Source organism: Pongo abelii, chromosome 12 (assembly GCF_028885655.2).
Source record: "Pongo abelii isolate AG06213 chromosome 12, NHGRI_mPonAbe1-v2.0_pri, whole genome shotgun sequence".
In the NCBI taxonomy this organism is placed as follows: Eukaryota; Metazoa; Chordata; class Mammalia; order Primates; family Hominidae; genus Pongo; species Pongo abelii.
In genome coordinates, this window is record NC_071997.2 from 26,406,846 (window position 1) to 26,425,482 (window position 18,637).

The following is an 18,637-nucleotide window of genomic DNA, read 5'->3' on the forward strand; positions in this document are numbered from 1 at the left end:
TGGAGGACACTACCACTGCAGGGTCCCTTCTTTGCCCTTATCCAGTAGGAAGTAGCTAGAATGATCATTGCCCAATTCCCAACAGCAGTTGGGGTGTCCTATTTAGAGGGGGGATTGAGAGGTGAAGCCAGCTGGACTTCCTGGGTCGAGTGGGGACTTGGAGAACTTTTCTGTCTAGCTAGAGGACTGTAAACACACCAATCAGTGCTCTGTGTCTAGCTAAAGGATTGTAAATGCAACAATCAGCACTTGGTAAAAACGCACCAATCAGCGCTCTGTGTCTAGCTAAAGGATTGTAAATGCACTAATCAGCACTCTGTAAAAATGCACCAGTCAGCACTGTGTCTAGCTAAAGGATTGTAAATGCAACAATCAGGACTCTGTAAAATGGACCAATCAGCGCTCTACAAAATGGATGAATCAGCAGGACATGGACGGGGCCAAATAATGGAATAAAAGCTAGCCACCCAAGCCAGCAGAGGCAACTAGGGTTCCCTTCCACGCTGTGGAAGCTTTGTTCTTTCACTCTTAATAAATCTTGCTGCTGCTCACTCTTTGGGTCCGCACCACCTTTAAGAGCTGTAACACTCACCACAAAGGTCTATGGCTTCATTCTTGAAGTCAGAGAGACCAAGAACCCACCAGAAGGAACCAACTCCGGACACACAATGAAGGCCTGACCATTTTTCAATATGCTTAAAGGCTAGAAGTGGGAGTTCTTCAACAACAAGCACAACATTTTTTGAGTGTTATCAGCCTGTACAACACCAAGCCAGAAATAGCAAAGCAAGGATGTTTGTTAAAATATAGTCACTGTTAGTAAGAACTTAAAATAGTTGATGAAATTTTTTTCATATGAAACATATCACTTTAAGATTTTCCTTACCGGATAAAAATTTTACATTAGTATTGCTACCTTAAAATACGCTGCAGTAATAACAAAGAAATATTCAACTGAAAACTCATGTTTTATACAAACGGTCTGAATTCTTCACTCATTATCAGTAAAAAAACAAACAAACAAACAAAAACCCCAAATTGTTAAAACTCATTTTCCAGGGAAACAAAAAGCCAACAAACTAACCCAAGACAAAACACTTAAGTAGCTGGCCCATTCTGGTGGCTTTAAATGAGAACTAATACACAATCATCACCTTGTAGTAAGCATATTTATACAACAACCTGTTAGTGACTATTGCTAACTCAAAAATAATCAAGAAGTATAAAACTATTGCAAGTTTCCCAGGAAAGGCAGCTCGCAAGCTCGCATATGTTCTAAATATAGTCCTAGGCTTTTCTCACAACATTCAGACCCAACTAATGCTCAGTAACCCTCAAGTGAAATTCAAGGGTCCGGAACATTCTAAAACTGCTTATAAAAGCACTTGAGCAAATAAGGAAAATAACCTTTCAGCATTTAACATTGTATTTCTAATAATTTGTGTACAAATTCACTAAAGCATATGTTAAGCTGATATTATGATTCCAATTTGCCAATTACCAAGGGAAACCTCATGCAAACATTCCTCTGAAGGCATCTCAGGCAAACTTACTCCATCATTTATACAGCACTAATGTTTTGTAAATGCTGAGGAAAGCCATTTTCTCAAAGTTGCATTATAGACATATTAGGAGAGTTTGGACCTGGGCATCCTGTCTGTTAGCAGGTGAGGAACTTCTATTTGGAATTGCTTGCTTTAGTAATCCTATATTTAGAAAGAGAATGAATTCCCTGAAGGGGAATTAAAAAAAAAAAATCTCCAGCTTCTAGCACTGCTTAGCAAATCCTGAAAATTCTATGTTTGTGAAACAGAAGGAGACAGGAACCCTTCTAAATATCTTATAGTCTCTAAACCTGGTGAATTATGCAGAAAATGCTGAAACACACAGGGAAAACCTTAAGAAGAGCTCTGAAAACTCAGTTTCCACGGTAGGTGGGCTTGCCCTATAGCTGATAAGGTGGGAAGTTTAAGCCACCATCATTTCTCAGGCTGATTGCTAAATCAGATCCCAACTGGTCTCCTTTGCTTTCTGCCCTTCCATGTCTGTAAGTTCACTCTCCACAAAGTAGCTACAGTGACCTTTTACAACACATAAATCAGATGATGTCACTCTCTTGTTTAAAATCCTGTAATAATTTCCCATTACACTTAGAATAAAATCTAAATATCTCCCAGAGTTCCAGAGAGCCCTGATTAACAGTGAGCTCAATGCGGTAGGGAACCCCAGTGGTCTGATTCACTGCTGTATTCTCAGTCAGCATAGCAGCTGGCATATAGTTGATGGTCATTAAATATTTATTGAATGGGTGAATGAAGGCGGGTATAAGAGAAAACTACCAAAACACTGGCAGAGTTTGGGCTTTGGATATTATAAAAGATACACACATAGGTAGGTACAGATGTATTATATTAATAGATATATAGGTTTTTAACAGAAATAGACTATGCAATTAAAATGATATATTCATAAAGATGTGATTGCTAAGTGGCACTGTATAATATACTTTCATGTTTCATATAACTTTTTTTTTTTTTTTTTTGAGACAGTCTCGGTCTGTTGCCCAGGCTGGAGCACAGCGGCGTGATCTTGGCTCACTGCAGCCTCCACCTCTGAGGTTCAGGCAATTCTCCTGCTTCAGCTTGAGTAGCTGGTACTACAGGCTTGTGCCACCATGCCCAGCTAATTTTTGTATTTTTGGTAGAGACAGGGTTTCGCCATGTTGGCCAGTCTGGTCTTGAACTCCTGATTTCAAGTGATCCACCAGCCTCAGCCTCCCAAAGTGCTGTGATTACAGGCGTGAGGCCACCATGCCTGGCCTATTTTTGCATTTTTTATAGTTGCATAAGTCACTTCCAAAAAAAAAAAAAAAAGCAGCTCTAACTCAGTTTTCCTATTTAGGAAACTAGGACCACTGCACCATATAGGTATTAAGTAATACATTTATTACATAACAGTACTAGCATAGTGCCTGACCCAGTAAGAGCAAAAATGTTCACATGTTCACTTACAATATATCCTAAAACTCCTTAGTGAATAAGAAAAAGGACAAACATGGGCCTATTTAATTCCATGTCATAAGTGAACTGAATACTAGTTCTTCATTCACATTCTTAGGGTTAATTGCCAATTTCATTTTTCTATAACATGTTTATTGAAAAAGATACTTGTTTCAGTCCATTTATTGTATGTAAAAAGTTAGGGTGGTTTGCTTGGGCTAAGTAAAAGCACTTTCCCATCAAATCCCCAAATCACATTAGGAGAAATGCTAGGTCAGATATGAGGACACTGCCTGCATCCTGGTCCCACTAGTGAGGAAGGTCACTGCGCATCAGAATGTGGTTACCTGGGAAGACCATCTCTTGCTTCCTCGCTGGGGTTTGTATATTCCTCTCTCTTTGGTCTACTCCACCAGCTGGTGATAAAATCTGGGTATGGCCATCGATGGACAAAGGTCCCTTAAATCTCAAGCCCACATGATCTATATCTCATTTTGTCAGTTCACTGAAGTTAAGTTTCTGGCATCAGCACAAATTATAATAAAAATGTTCTATTTTCCTACATAATGATTACATATGCATATATCTTGGAGACCTCATCAGGGAGAGACGTTATGGGCCAAGGCAAAACTTAGATATCCGTTTTTTTCCTAAAACTATCTAACGGCACCTCAATTCCATATGGCCTAAAAGTTACTTACTCTGTATGTGTGAGGGAGAGAGGGCCTTAGTTTATCATGTGCTGCCTACGGTAACTCAATAACTGCTAGTTACGGAGCCTGTGACAAATGTTAACAGCACTTTACCACTACCTACAAAATTTTTTTTGCTTATTTTCTTCCCAATTCATCTGACTCTTTTTCCTCTTTCCTGCCCATACCTTAACTCCAACAACCAAATCTGATGAAATCCTTATAACCTGTTTTTCTATACACATGGCCCACAGATTTTAGGATTTATCAGAACAGGCCTTTTATATGACTGTGCCTGTATAAGAAACTCATGAACTTTGGTTCAAACTTACTTTGAAAAGACTGCCTATTTCCCTCTCATCCTTCAAATCTGGGTGGCTGGGGCAGAACAGGTTTCTCACATCACACTTAGAACCAAAGTGTCACCAGGTCATCACCAAATAGAATTATTTTAGAGTAAGGGTTTAATTATTTTTAACTTTGTCATACATTTAAAAACAAAGAATATATAAGTTAGGAAAAAAAAAGAAGTAAAAACTTACTGTTATTGGTACATCTTTTGTTCCTGAATTTAATAAATGAAGGTTTAAAACTTTTGGTAGATCTGTTAAAATTGAGGAAAAGAAATATTTCTTAAAAAGGTGCTTTTTAGCCAAGTTAGAATCTTTACCTTATAACTTATCAAATTGAAGCTATCAATTTGTGAAATACAATGACAATAACATTAATAAAAAGAAACAGGTGGTAATTGCTTTACTCATAAGGACATTGTGTATTACAAGAACTGTTCCCGCTTAACCCAGATTTTTGAAAACCCCAAAATATATACTTATTTATTTATTTTTTTAAATGAGACAGAATCTTGCTCTGTCACCCAGGCTGGAGTACAGTGGGGCATTCTTGGCTCACTGCAACCTCAGCTTCCTGGGTTCAAGTGATCCTCCCACCTCAGCCTCCTGACTAGCTGGGATTACAGGCATGTACCACCATGCCCAGCAGACTTTTGTATTTTTTTTTTTAGTAAAGATGGGGTCTCGTCATGTTGGCCAGGCTGGTCTTGAACTCCTGGCCTCAAGTACCCTGCCTGCCTCCACCTCCCAAAGTGCTGGGATTATAGGCATGAGCCATCATGCCCAGCCCCCCAAATATTATTTTTTTGTGAACTCAGACATTACTAATCTTTTAGCTTTCCAGCAAAACATAATGAAGCAAATTAATAATTTACAATGTAAAAATATATTAAAAGCAAATCTAATTTTTAAACATGTGGTCTTCAATCTTAACTACATATTATTATATACAGTCCATATACATCCCCAGTTACAAGTGCTCTTAGTTTTTCGTAAGTAAAAATCTTTACTTAGTTGTTTTTAATTTTAGAAATTGAGTTTTCTGAACAGCTGCAACAAACTTTTAACATTTTGTCAAAATGAAATTTAATAACTCATATCTAAACAAAATCCGGAAGTAAAAATCAAGATTCAGCATAACTGAATCGATGAGCAACTGGATTAAGAAACTAGAAAACTACTTTCTGCCTCAATCTTCCATTTAGATGACTTAAATTATCCCATGGCCTTGTTTTCCAACCTGTTAAGCAATGCCACCCACCTCTCAGCAGAATGGGGTATAAACCTGTAAAGGCGCTGAGTCTGAAAAGGAGATTCGTACAAGATCATGCAACCAACTGAGAAATGTTTAAAGCTGAATTACATAGTAGAGCCATTCAGCACTGAATACAGGTGTTTTAAAAAAAAAAAAAAACTCCATAAAGACTTTTTTAAAAGATTTTTTTACCTTGTGTTCTTAGTGTACCAAAATCTAACATTTCAGTTGAGGAATAAATTCCAGGAGCTTGGAAAAAAGAAAAGTCAACAATTATTGTTCACTTTGCCAGAGTAAGCTATACTGAAAACAAAACAACTTTCGATTTCATCAGTTTTCCACTAACCTGTTGTAACTTCAACCTCAACAGGAAGAATGATAAACTCTGTGCTGTCTGATGCATTAGTCTTTATTCTTATGAAGGCTGTGTGATTATCTGCTTCTCTAGATGAAAAACTGGCTCTCATCACTCCCTTGGTTTCATAAGGAGGAATTTCCTGACAAGTTAACAGACCATAATGTAGCACAGCTTTTGTAATGTAGCAAAACCACCATTTTTTATTGAACTGGATGACACTGACTGAAAGATGAGTATTTTATATACCTATTAATAAAAAAAAGCATTGCTAATTAAACCAACATGTAACACACACTCCATTTCTGGAGAACTTTAAAATGTGAAAAATGTGCTGTTTAGAATTGATGAAATACGATATGTAAGGTAGGCAAAGTAAAAGAAGTCAAATGATCTGAAAACAAAGTGTCAGTTACAAAACCACCATTAAAAGGTAAAACTAATCTACAAAATCAGTTACTTTTTAATATGCTAGTTAGTGGTGTTTGGGTATATAACTCAGTCTTGAAATTTAAGCAACAGAAATGTCACCATCAGAGGAAAATACTTTTCTAGAAGTCCACAAGAACCTCCATAAATGATAACCAGCAAGGCTTACACTGCTCTTTCATGGAAAACCTAACAATGCAAAGCTTCTCAAGTAAATCCACAGTTTACCAACTGCATTCATGTAAGACAGCATACATTTTCAGTCCCGTAATGAGAGAACATTTATATACTAAAAGGAAGACTTACTGGAAAAAAAATTTTGAGGAGTAATCTCTTTCCTGGTTTTAGAACAATATGGCTCCCTGGGACTACCTGAATTTCTTCTCTGCACAAATCTTTCAGCATATTTTAGGCGATTCCTGTGTTCTACAGCTTAGTGGCCTTCACTTATCCCTACTCTCTTTTTTAGTCCCAAAGTAGAAAACAGGTGATTGGAACTCTCCTAGGATTGGAGGGATGGACCATCCACTCCCCAACTCTAGGGAGTTGACTTGGTCTCTGGGGTTTTCTCATATACACTGAAATAGGCTGGAGGCGAGGTCACAGCCCATTGGCTTTTTTCTCAGTCTAGGTTTGTAGGAATAAGAACTACCGTATCTTTTTCTGCAGCCACTAGGACTATAAAAACATTATGCTATTCTCTGTTATCATTATCATTCTTGACTATTTAAAAATCTGAATTCTCTTACGTTTATTTATTAGATACCAATTACGTTTCACAGGAAGTTCTTAGTTCTGTCTAGAATAATATATACAGATTTAATAGTCTGAATTTAATCCTCTGAAGGATTGTTTTATACATGATTTTTCCCTCAAACACCATAACTTCAAGGTGAAACATTTTTGTGAAAGGATATAAATGAGCTGTCCATTGCATATTTCTTTTTGCTAGTTGTGTTTCTATATTCTGGGAATTAACCAAATTACTGGCTGATAAATTTGTTTCTAGATGTTCATATTAACATTCTAAAAACATAATCTCCACATCTCTTCTGTGGTCAAGACTGGTCAGAAGACAGAATCAAGAGGCTGTGTGTGTGTAACAGCAGTTAATAAAGAAACTCTGATCCTCAAACCTTATTCCTGGTTGTAAAATTTGTGTTCCTCCATTACAGATGAGCAGTGATCTGAGTGAGCTGGGTACGGAACTGAATTGACCACAACTGCCTTCTCCCTCTTGGATTAAAGCATGGTAAACATTTTTAAAACTCACAAATGGCAAGAACCTTTATAAATAAGGTTCTCTTACATACTCTTTAATTTGGTTAATATTGTTAAATATCCAACAATATTGAAGGTGAACATAGATCACCTTCAAGAATTAAAATTTTTCTAAGTCATCGCAGGCACTTGACTAGGTTCTCTCTGCAAATGCCATCTCCTTTGCCAATGGCGAATCTGAACATTCAATTACTTACCGTCAAAAACAAAACAAAATCATAATGAATCCTTCCTACATTTTTTAAATCATTTACTTTTTTTATGTGTAAAGCACATCATAAATTATCAGACTCAGAGACAACTTTACCCATATAATTCTGAGGAAAAATAGCTGAAGTTACTTTCTTTCCATGTAGTGGGGTAGAACTCCCACCAATTTTACTCACTGCCCTTTCCAAAAATTACTACTTATATTCTTTCCTCCTCCATTTTTCATATATACTTGACATAAATTAACATTAAGACAATGATTAAAGAGAAGTCATCCATATTTGTTAAGCCTATTAAAGAGTTAAGTATTTTCTAATTTAAGAATAATTGGTTTCATGGGAGCACACACAAGAGAAAACTAGGTTACAACTCACCCACAGTTTTCTGGTACCTCCTTGTTGACCCGTTGGGAGTTCTAGGTGAAGGTCTCCTCCACTAGAGTACATTTCTACAACCTGGGGCAAAAGAGCACATGATGGCTACGTTTAAAGTCATATTCTCAAAGCAGGTAATTTGCTATTACACAGAAATAATTCTGACATCCTAACTGTTTATCACAAAACATTTAAAAACATTTAAAGATATAAACATAGGATATGTATAATATCACTAAATTCAGTGCTCTGTATGTGTAAGCAATAGTTGTATTTTGAATTAAAATAAGGTAACTTTGAAAATTTAACTTACAAACAGTGTAAGTATAATAGTTGTTCCAGAGACCAGATTTTAGAAAGTAACAGGATACTTTTTTTTCTTTTTTCCAAAGGGAATCATTTACAAAAATTACCAAGTTTTGGAAACATAAATTTTGTATTTCTTATAGTAACACAAAGTGCTTCTTTATCCATACATTTATAACAAGATCCAGCAGTGGATCAAATAACTACCACAATTGTGAAATGGTGAAGAGTAAAAGTATTATTTTGAGATATATACAAAACAACTCTAATGGAACATGAAAATATGTGGTTTCTACTGGTAGCAAAAATATTTCTGTGGCTTATGCCTAAGCTTATTTTTTTTTTAAACAGCTTTATTGAGTTATCATTTATGTAAAATAAATAATACATATTTAAAGTATACAACCTGATGAATCCTGACATATGTGTTTGGGCATAAAACCATCACTGTAATTAAGATATTAAATATATCCATTATCCCCAAAAGCTTCCTCATGCCTTGTGCAATCCATCCATCCTTCTCTGTCCCTTCCTATTTCTAGGCAACCACTGATCTGCTCTCTATCACCTCAGACTAGCTCATATTTTCTGGAGTTTTATCTAAATGGAATAATACAATATATACTCTTGTGTCTGGCTTCTTTTGCTCAGTGCAATTATTTTGAGGTCTACCACTTTGTTTATGCATTAATAGTTCACTTCTATTTGATGACTATACTGCAGTTTTTTAATCCACACATTGATGGGACATTTGAGTTGTTTCCAATGTCTGGCCATTAGAGAGAAAGCTGCTGTGGATACTGAGTACAAGTCTTGGTGCGGTCATCTGCTTTCCTTTCTTCTGGGTAAATATATATACACAAAATGGGTCACAAGGCAGGAGACCTTCCTTTAAAGGTAAGCTAACCCTAGCTCTTAAAAAGAAAAAAATATATTAATTCAATTAAATTTGGGGTGAAGTATGAGAATGGGTGGAAAACGTTCACTTGTTTCATCACAAGAAGTCCTCCAGGAGTAAATAAAAAAGGATAAAGCAAGAAAAATGGCAATTCTTGAGCTTAAACTTTTTTTTTTTTTTTTTGAGATGGAGTCTCGCCCTGTCGCCCAGGCTGGAGTGCAGTGTTGTGATCTTGGCTCACTGCAACCTCCGCCTCCTGGGTTCAAGCGATTCTCCTGCCTCAGCCTCCCGAGTAGCTGGGATTACAGGCAGAAGCCTCCACGCCCAGCTAATTTTTGTATTTTTTGTAGAGATGGGGTTTCACCATGTTGGTCAGGCTGGTCTTGAACTCCTGACCTCGTTATCCACCCACCTCGGCCTCCCAAAGTGCTGGGATTACAGGCTTGAGCCTGGACCCTTAAAGGGTTTTTTTGTTTTGTTTTTTGGCGGGGGCCGGGGGGTTGCTACTGTAAAAGTAATGCATTTACCAAAGACTGATAAGCTATATAGATTTTCTTTGTGTATTATTACTTGCCTCCTGATTTATTACAGTGCTCATCTACAGTGCTTATTGTGTTAATAATAATAGCACCTTAAATGATACGATGACTATAGAACTTTTTCTGGAAAACCAGAAAACATCACATTATTTCATTAATCTTTGCAGGTATCAAGCAGACAAGCATAACAATGCTTGAAAACAGAAGATTAGACCAGACTCAGTGGCTCATGCCTGTAATCCCGGCACTTTGGGAGGCCAAGGTAGGGGGGAATCACTTGAGCCCAGGAGTTGTAGGCCAGCCTAGGTAACACAGTGAGAGTCTGTCTCAACAAAAAAATAAAAAACATTAGCCAGGTGTGGTGGCGTGCACCTGTAGTCCCAACTACTCAGGAGACTGAGGTGAGAGGATTGGTTGAGCCTGGGAGGTCAAGACTGCAGTAAGCCAAGATGGCTAAGCCAAGATGGCACCACTGCACTCCAGCCTGGTGTCTGGAAAATCAACCAACCAACCAACCAACCAACCAACCAACCAACCAAAAAAAACCCCAGAAGATTAAAAAGTCGCCTACTGATAAGAGAGAAAATGAATAAAGAAATAGAGACAGAAAAAGTCTAAATTACAAAGTCAAACAAATAATTACACTAAAACTAGGAACCTGACACATTATTTTTAGTCCAGTGCTATTTGTTCTAATTTAGTATAGTTTAGGAAAAAAAGGAAGCCAAACATTATATACAGACTATATTATATGTAAACAAATTCCCACAATAAATGTTTCTGCGCCCACATACATGCATGCACAAGAGAAAGGTCTAGAATGATACATACAAGGTGGCAAAAGTGGTGTCCATGAGGAAGGGCTTGGACTAAAACTGTGCTGTCTATGCAATAGCTATCAGCTACACGTGGTTGTTTACATTTAAATTAGTTGAAATAACATTTTGGCCACCCTAGCTGAATTAAAGAGCTCAACAGTCACACGCAGCTAGCGGCTACTGTTTTGGACAAAGCAGGAAAAGAACTATTCCATCATCACAGAAAGTTCTGCTGGGCAGCTGGACTGGGAAGTAGGAAGTTCAAAGGGACGTTTTTGCTTCATTCATGTTTGAATTAACATTTTTTTCTTGAGGAGAACATACTCATGTGTTTATGTTGTATAATCAACAAACCATATGCATTTTCTCGCTTTACAATATTTTCTTATTGTAATATTGACAAGACTAGTGACACAGAATAACACTGGACTACAAGGTTAAGAGTGTCTTCCCAGGTAAACAATTTATATTTGGTTCTAAGAGAGCAACTTTGGTGTTCCATTTGCTCTCTTGTGTAAATCTTGAATTAAAATGTTTTAACTGGAAAAAGACTAGATGAATTGAATTCGAAGTGATCACTGTGCTGGGCTTGGTAACTCCAAAGGCTGAAGAGAAAAGGTACAGACTGTAAGGCGACTCCAGCAATTGTAGACTGACCAACATCTGCTGAGTCCTGCAAGCTCCATTCTTGTGGTTTGGTCACCACAATGAGGCAGCACCCTTGGGGCACTCTGTAACAGCCCTTCTACGGCACAGTGCGGCAACTCATGCAGCCGGGTCTAATGGAGTAAGAGGCCAGGCTCAGTGGCACATGCCTGTCATCTCAGCACTTTGGGAAGCTAAGGCAGGAGGATTGCTTGAGGCCAGGAGTTCAAGGCTGCAGTGAACCATGACCATGCCACTGCACTCCAGTTTGAGTGACAGAGTGAGACCCTGTCTTTTTTTAAAAAAGGAAAGAAAGCAGCAAGAATTTCTGAAATTTCTACATAGATTTGTAATAACAGCCAGAACAGGGAAACTGCATCATTACCTAAAGTATCAAAAGGACGTAAACAACAGAAAGATGGTGAGGACAAGAGGGAATACTTCCCACCTGAAAAGCAGGACATAAGAACAGGTTCTTCTGTGATGAAGATATCCAGCTACAAAAATTAAAACTGTGGCTATCTTCACCCAGTTGTTGCCAAGTGTTGGGGAGAGATTTCTTTCGTGCTGCTTTCACTTATCATTTCTAAGCATTTCACTATTCAGGCTCTGAACATTTCCCTGGTTCGTCCTCATTTCCTCTTCCATTGTTTATGAACAGTTATACCAGGATGGTCTGGGACAACAGCCATTTTAGTTGCCAAAGCCCTATACTTACCACAAAATATAGTATTTTTCCTCCACCTGTCATTTTCAAGCTGCTTTAAGTCCTGCAGTGTTGGTCCGAAAGAACTCTGGCACCCTGGACTACTCTAGAAAGCATTCACATCTACTTTTAACACAGACAACACAACTAGAAGCCACAGAGGCTGCAGATGTCACACAGCTAAGTCCCTAGGATGTAAGGTAGAGATTTCAGAAAATCTCTGAAGGAATGACACTAGCCACTTCCACTGTGAAAGAGACAAGGAGCTAGTGAGGAGGAATTTCACACTTGAAAACAATTACTGCTAGAAGATTAGGTAAGATAAGTTGAATTTAAAAAAAAAAAAACAAGTTTGCTTTTAATCATAATTCTATATTATCCTTTCCCTGAATTTTAATTTCTAGGTTGCCATCACCAAAAATTTATTATTTCCAGAAATAAACTTGAACTGTTTTAAAAAACATGAATATTGGGCCAGAAAGTGTTTACAGGCAAGAAAAAAAGCAGCCTTGTATAGCTAAAAACTCTTCTTTAAATGCAGAGCTGCCTAAACTATAACACCAGAGAAGACACAGTCGTTTTAAAAATGATTCAAAAAATTCAAAATCCAGACTACTGTATTCCAAAATTCAGACTGCAGCAAGCTGTACTAAAAGTAATACCCCTCTTCAATACATCTATAAAACCCTATTATTTTAAATAGTCTTGGAAACTGTAACAAACTGAGATTTCATGCTAAGCATTAATTCCCACCAAAATGAAGCTTATTCAAAATCACCATCATAAACTCACCTGTAAAGGCTCACTGTGAGGATTGTGGATGTTTATTATAGGTGAGAAACTGCTATTCACAGGGACTCTGGCCCCAAGGAATGGCCTCAATCGATATGGATTTGGAACTCCAACACCAAATACCTGTTTCAGTGGAGGGAAAAAATGCAATTTTAGTTGCTTTTATAATTAATATTTTTAGTTATAACTGACTGATCTAGGGAGACTGGCAAATTTAATTTATATATAAAAAACTTAACAATCCCTTTATTTAAAAAAAAAAACCCCACAAATGTCGTTTCTGTACATGATTTGGCTACATATTTGATTTACTATGTATGTGAATTTAGAATGATTTCTTTAATATATCAGAAACTGAATAATAGTCCTTCAAGAAGGCATGCAATAGACAAAAGAAGAAAATAGGGAGTCAAAAGATTTCCTGACCCCAACCATCAGAAGATGGATCTACAGCCCAGACAACCTCTCAAATACCAAGCCCAGCCCCAGGTCATTCCCACATGGGATGGCCCTAGGTTGACTAAGCAGGGTAAACCAGTAATTCAAATGATATTATTAATATATTGCTATTTATTAAGTGTCTATGAGGTGCTAGGCACATATACAATAGTGAACAATTCAACAGTAAAAAAAATAGATAATGTGCTGGGTCTCATGAAACTTATATCGTAGTATTGGAGACAGACTGGGTACCAATAAAAAGATTTTTTAAAAAAATTCCCTCTGCTACAGAGTGAGTAACAGACGGTGTTGGGGGAGAGTGGAGGGCATTCAGACAGCTAACGTGTAATCCAGTGAGAGTGGCCTGGAAGACAGCAGTGGTAGTGAGGAGGAGGGAAGTAAACAGACTGGAGATATATTTAGGAGGAAGACTTGGTGAAAGACTAGATGTGAAGAGGTAAAGAAAGAAGACAGCTTGCCATTGGGGTCACCTTGAGAACAACCTGATCATGACCCTCAATAGTCCAGACTGGCTGCCATCACCTAGATCTATTGTGGGATGCCATCGTGGGGCAATGACCTTCATTTTTATGATAGTCTTTTCATTTACTCAACAAATACATGCTAAATGGGTAAGATCTGTCTAGCACTTCAAAATTACTGAACCAACCATCAACAGCGTACTGAATGCCTACTAAGCAACTGCTAAAGATTTACTCACCATACGTAAGCAGAAGACATGGTCCTTACTGAAAGGGAACACTGACTCTGACTGACCCTTATTTTATATGATGTGTCAGAGTTAACGGGTACTGGGGAGGAAATGTTTAAAAAAAAAAAAAAAGCACAGGAACTGTAAAGTAATGTGTCAGAGCTAACACTCAAGTTCCATTGGCAGCACAGCACAGTGGTAAAGATTATGGTCTTTATACTTAGAAAGACATGAGTTTGAGTCCCCCTCAACAACTTACTAATAGCATGACTTGGGCAAATTATTTAACCTTTTAAAACTTCAAGAATAACTGTACCTATAACATAGGCAGAAGGGCATGTATAGTACACTGCTGGACAAATATGAGCAATTATTGTTAAGAATCTTTTTCTTCTTTTAGAGATGTGGTCTTGATCTGTCACACAAGGTGGAGTACAGTGGTGTAATCATAGTTTACTGTGGCCTTGAACTCTTGAGCTCAAGTGATCCTCCCACTTCAGCCTCCCGAGTAGCTGAGACTGCAAGTGCTCACCACTGTGCCCAGTTAATTTATAAAAATGTTTTTTGTAGAGATGAGGTCTTGCTTTGTTGCCCAGGCTGGTCTCGAACTCCTGGCTTCAAGTGATCCTACCACCTTGGCCTCCCAAAGTGCTGGGATTACAGGTGTGAGCTACCATACCCAGCCTTAATCTTGACATATAGAAATCTTGATTCACAAACAGAATAATGGCTGATATACAAAAAGATTTACTATATGACTCCTATATAGATTAACTTTCTTTAATGACCTAAACCAAAATTCTATGTAAAAATAAGTTTATTAAAAAAACCTACTAAAGGAAAGTAGACATGAATGTTTTGATCTTGACACTATTATCAATTATGTTTCATAAGTGTGTAAAAGTAAAAATTAAAAAAAATTTTATGTCAGTATGAAAATATTTTTTCACTATTCTTTTGTCAATCTTAAATTAACACTTTAGCTGTTGCTTTAAAATCACCTGTTCAGTCTGATTTGAATAGAGATATTGAATAGAGATATTCACTGTAAGTATAAAAATGCTCTAAGTCTAAACTCCTACATTTTCTGTTATCCTTTGAGTTCCTGATTTCTTAAAAGGCTGTCATATGATAAGGCAGAGGTAATGATTATATTGCATAAAATAAGTTTTAATTCTGGTTCTTACCTGGTAAGTAAATACCCCATGATTAGATGTATTAATAAATAAAGTATTTTCTACATTTCCTACTACTCTTGCAAGAAAAACTACATCAAATGATGTATTTCCTCCTGGAAGAATTTTCTGAAACAGAAAATAAAGTTAAATTTGTAACAAGAAAAAAAATTATACAGCTCAAGTTCCTTAAACAAGTATCTTAGAATCATTTCCATAAACTAGTTTTTCCTTTAAAAGTTTAAGCTTTAAGTTAGCAATGGAAAATAATTAAAAAGATGTCTTCCATATTGAATGTCTACAGTCACATATCTTTGTCAATTACCAGCCACAGCCTTGTACAACAGATGGTTTCCTGGATTCTGTTCATTTAACAATCACTAGGCTGGCATGAAGTACCTAATTACAGGCTGTTCCATGATGAGACAATCAGATAGGAGTTGCGTTGAGGCTGAGCTTTTCATATAGATACACTACTGTACTACTAAGCAGTGACTTGTTTTAGTCCAAAGAATAAGCCCAGGCCTCAACCTTCTGAAATCTGCCTTCCATCCACACAAGGAACAAAATGTCCCAGCAACTTAAATAGGAAAGAAGGCAGGGGTGAACGTACGTGCAGGAACTCACTCCTGTTACTTTCTGCAGATTGAGAATGTCACTATAGGTAGTAAAATAAAATGTAATTACCACAAAACAATAGGGCTACTCCCATGTTCAAGAGACTGAAATCTGACACAAAGCCTTAAAATGCATTTTAATATGTAAAGCCATCACCCCTCTCATTCTGCCTCTATGGCTGGAACCCTAAATTATAGCTCAAAATACATGGTAGTAAGACTCTGGCTTCACCTTAGTCTCAAGAAAGCTAGAGAGAGTATGTCTCCTACATTACCACCAACAAAAGAATAATTTACAAGTTGTGAATTATTGTAATTATTCTTTTGTTGCATTATATTACGGCAATGTAGTGCAACAAAAGAATAATTACAATAATTCACAACTTTTCTTGAACCCATCACAGAGTGAGATTATCAACTAGCCCGAAATTGTAGAAAAGACAAGCACCTCCAAGGACAGATGGAATGGGAATACTGGCTCACCCATGGCAGAGAAGAGAAGAAGATGAGGCTATCATACAGGAGTGTCAGCTAGAAATGCAGCTAACATGTTTACACATTGCTAGAGACTGACTGTGTGAACTTGCACGGGAGCACAAAAGCCCTGGAAGCCGTAGACACTGGTGCTATTCACACCTGAGCCAGAAATTAGCAACAGAAAGATATCCGGCAAACCCTCAAAAAGTCTGAAATTAAACAACATACTTCTAAAATAAGCCACGGGTGAAATGAGTAGTAACAAGAGAAATTATACAATATTTTGAATTGATTGGAAATGAAAGAACAATATTAAAATCTGTAGGCTGCAGATAAAGCAATACTTGGAAAAAAATTTATAGCATTACATGCTTATTTTGAACAGAAATGTTTCACATCAATAATCTACATTTCTGTTTTGAGACACTAGAAAAAGAATAAATTAAACACAGAGTAAGCAAAAGGAAGGAAAACAAAGAGTAAAAATTAATGAAATAGAAAACAGAAAGTAGCAAAAAAAAAAAAAAAAAAATCAATAAAACCGAAGCTGGTGCCTCAAAAAGTCTGTAAAATGGATAAAACTCTACAGAGTGACTGTGATAAAAAGGGAGAAGTCAAAAATATAAGGAACTAAAATGTGGACATCATTGCATACCCTTTACACACAAAAAGAATGATAAAGGAGTATTACAAGCAACTCTATGCCCACAAATTTAACAGCTAGGAGAAATGGACACATTCTTTGACAGTTGGCTAGATCTGACACAATCTGCCAAAGCTCACTCAAACTGAAATAGTCATGCACACAGTTAAAATTTAATTTGTGGTTTAAAATCTTCCCACAAAGAAAAGCCACGTGGATTTCACTCGTGGAAAAGAATTCTCTACCAACCATTTAAGAAAGAAATAATACCTACGTTACATAAACTTTCCAACATACAGGAGAGAACATTCCTAATTCAGCATTACCCTGAATCAGGACCACATAAAGACTTGAAAAGCATAAGCCAATATCCTTCGTAAACATAGAAACACAACTTTCTACAAAGTACTGGCAAACTGAATCGAGGCAAGATATAAAATGGATAACACATCATGACCAAGTAGTTTTTATCCTAGAAATGCAATTCTAGTTCAACATTCAAAAGTCAAATCAACGTAATTTACTTAACAGACTAAAGAAAAAGCACAAGATCATCTCAACAGCAGCACATAAGTTGACAAAATTTAATATCAATTCATGATTTAAAATCTCAGTAAACTAAGTCAATAGAAGAGAACTCCCTCAATACTATAAAGAACACCTACAAAAATCCTAAAGAAGCTTGTCCATCCTGCAGCCCATGGGCTGCATGCAGCCCAGGATAGCTGGAATTGGGCCCAACACAAATTTGTAAACTTTCTTAAAACATTAAGTTTTTTGGTGCCTTTTTATTTTAAAGCTATCATTAGTGTATTTTATGTGTGGCCCAAGACAATTCTTCTTCTTCCAATGTGCCCCAGGGAAGCAAAGATTGGACACTCCTGCCCTAGGAGCTACCATAGCATTTAATGGTGAATGATTGAATGCTTTTCCTCCAAAATTTAAAACAAGGCAAGGATGCCCTCTCTTATGACAGCTATCTAACACTGTATTAGACGTGCAAAGAGGGCCGGTGCGGTGGCTCACACCTGTAATCCCAGCACTTTGGGAGGCCGAGGTGGGCGGATCACAAGGTCAACAGATTAAGACCATCCTGGCCAACACGGTGAAACCCCACCTCTACTAAAAACACAAAAATTAGCTGGGTGTGGTGGCGCGTGCCTGTAGTCCCCGCTACTTGGGGCGCCGAGGCAAGAGAGTCGCTTGAACCTGGGAGGCGGAGGCTGCAGTGAGCAGAGATTGCGCCACTGCACTCCAGCCTGGCGACAGAGTGAGATTCGGTCTCAAAAATAAAGTGCAAAGAAGCGCGAAAAAGAGATGAAAGGCTCTACACATTAGTACAGAAGAAAAATCTGTTTTTATTCACATAACATGGCTTTCTACACAGAAAAATCCCTAAAAATATCTATAAAAATGCTCCTAAAAGAGTTTAACAAAGTCATGGGAATCAAGGTCAACAACATATAATGATCAATTGTATCTCCATATACTAGCAATGAACAAGTGAATTCTAATTTTTAAAAACGTACTATTTAGGATAACACACACACAAAGAAATACTGAGGTATAAATCTAATAACATACAAGTTCTGTAAGCTGAAAACTATAAAACATTACTGAAAGTAACCAAAGAAGACAAATTAATGAAAATACTGTGTTCATGGGTTAGAAGACTCAATACTAGATGTTAGTTCTCCTGAAATGGATTTATATATCTAACGCAAGTGGAACCAAAATTTCAGTCTAAGGAGAAGTCACAACTAAATGCAATATGAAATAGGATCCTGAAACAGAAAAAGCAGTATATTGATAGAAAAACTGATGAAATTCATATAAGTTCTTTAGTTAATGGTATCATACTAATGCTAGTTTCTTGGTTTGAAAATTGTACTATGATTATATAAGATGTTAACATCAGAAGAA

The 18,637-nt window shown here is 37.1% G+C and overlaps 1 protein-coding gene across 6 annotated transcripts in view; it reads right to left on the reverse strand.

The window, feature by feature from the left end:
- Window positions 1-18,637, reverse strand: part of TMEM131 (transmembrane protein 131) — a 241,469-nt gene that overhangs the window by 71,338 nt on the left and 151,494 nt on the right. For all 6 annotated transcript variants that reach the window (XM_024242528.3, XM_063713349.1, XM_024242527.3 and 3 more), the window contains 6 exons: window positions 14,990-15,106; window positions 12,650-12,772; window positions 7,946-8,026; window positions 5,643-5,793; window positions 5,489-5,545; window positions 4,234-4,295 (listed from right to left, as the gene is read on the reverse strand). In XM_024242528.3, coding sequence (XP_024098296.2) covers window positions 4,234-4,295; window positions 5,489-5,545; window positions 5,643-5,793; window positions 7,946-8,026; window positions 12,650-12,772; window positions 14,990-15,106 — 591 coding nt within the window. The remainder of the gene's footprint in view (window positions 1-4,233; window positions 4,296-5,488; window positions 5,546-5,642; window positions 5,794-7,945; window positions 8,027-12,649; window positions 12,773-14,989; window positions 15,107-18,637) is intronic.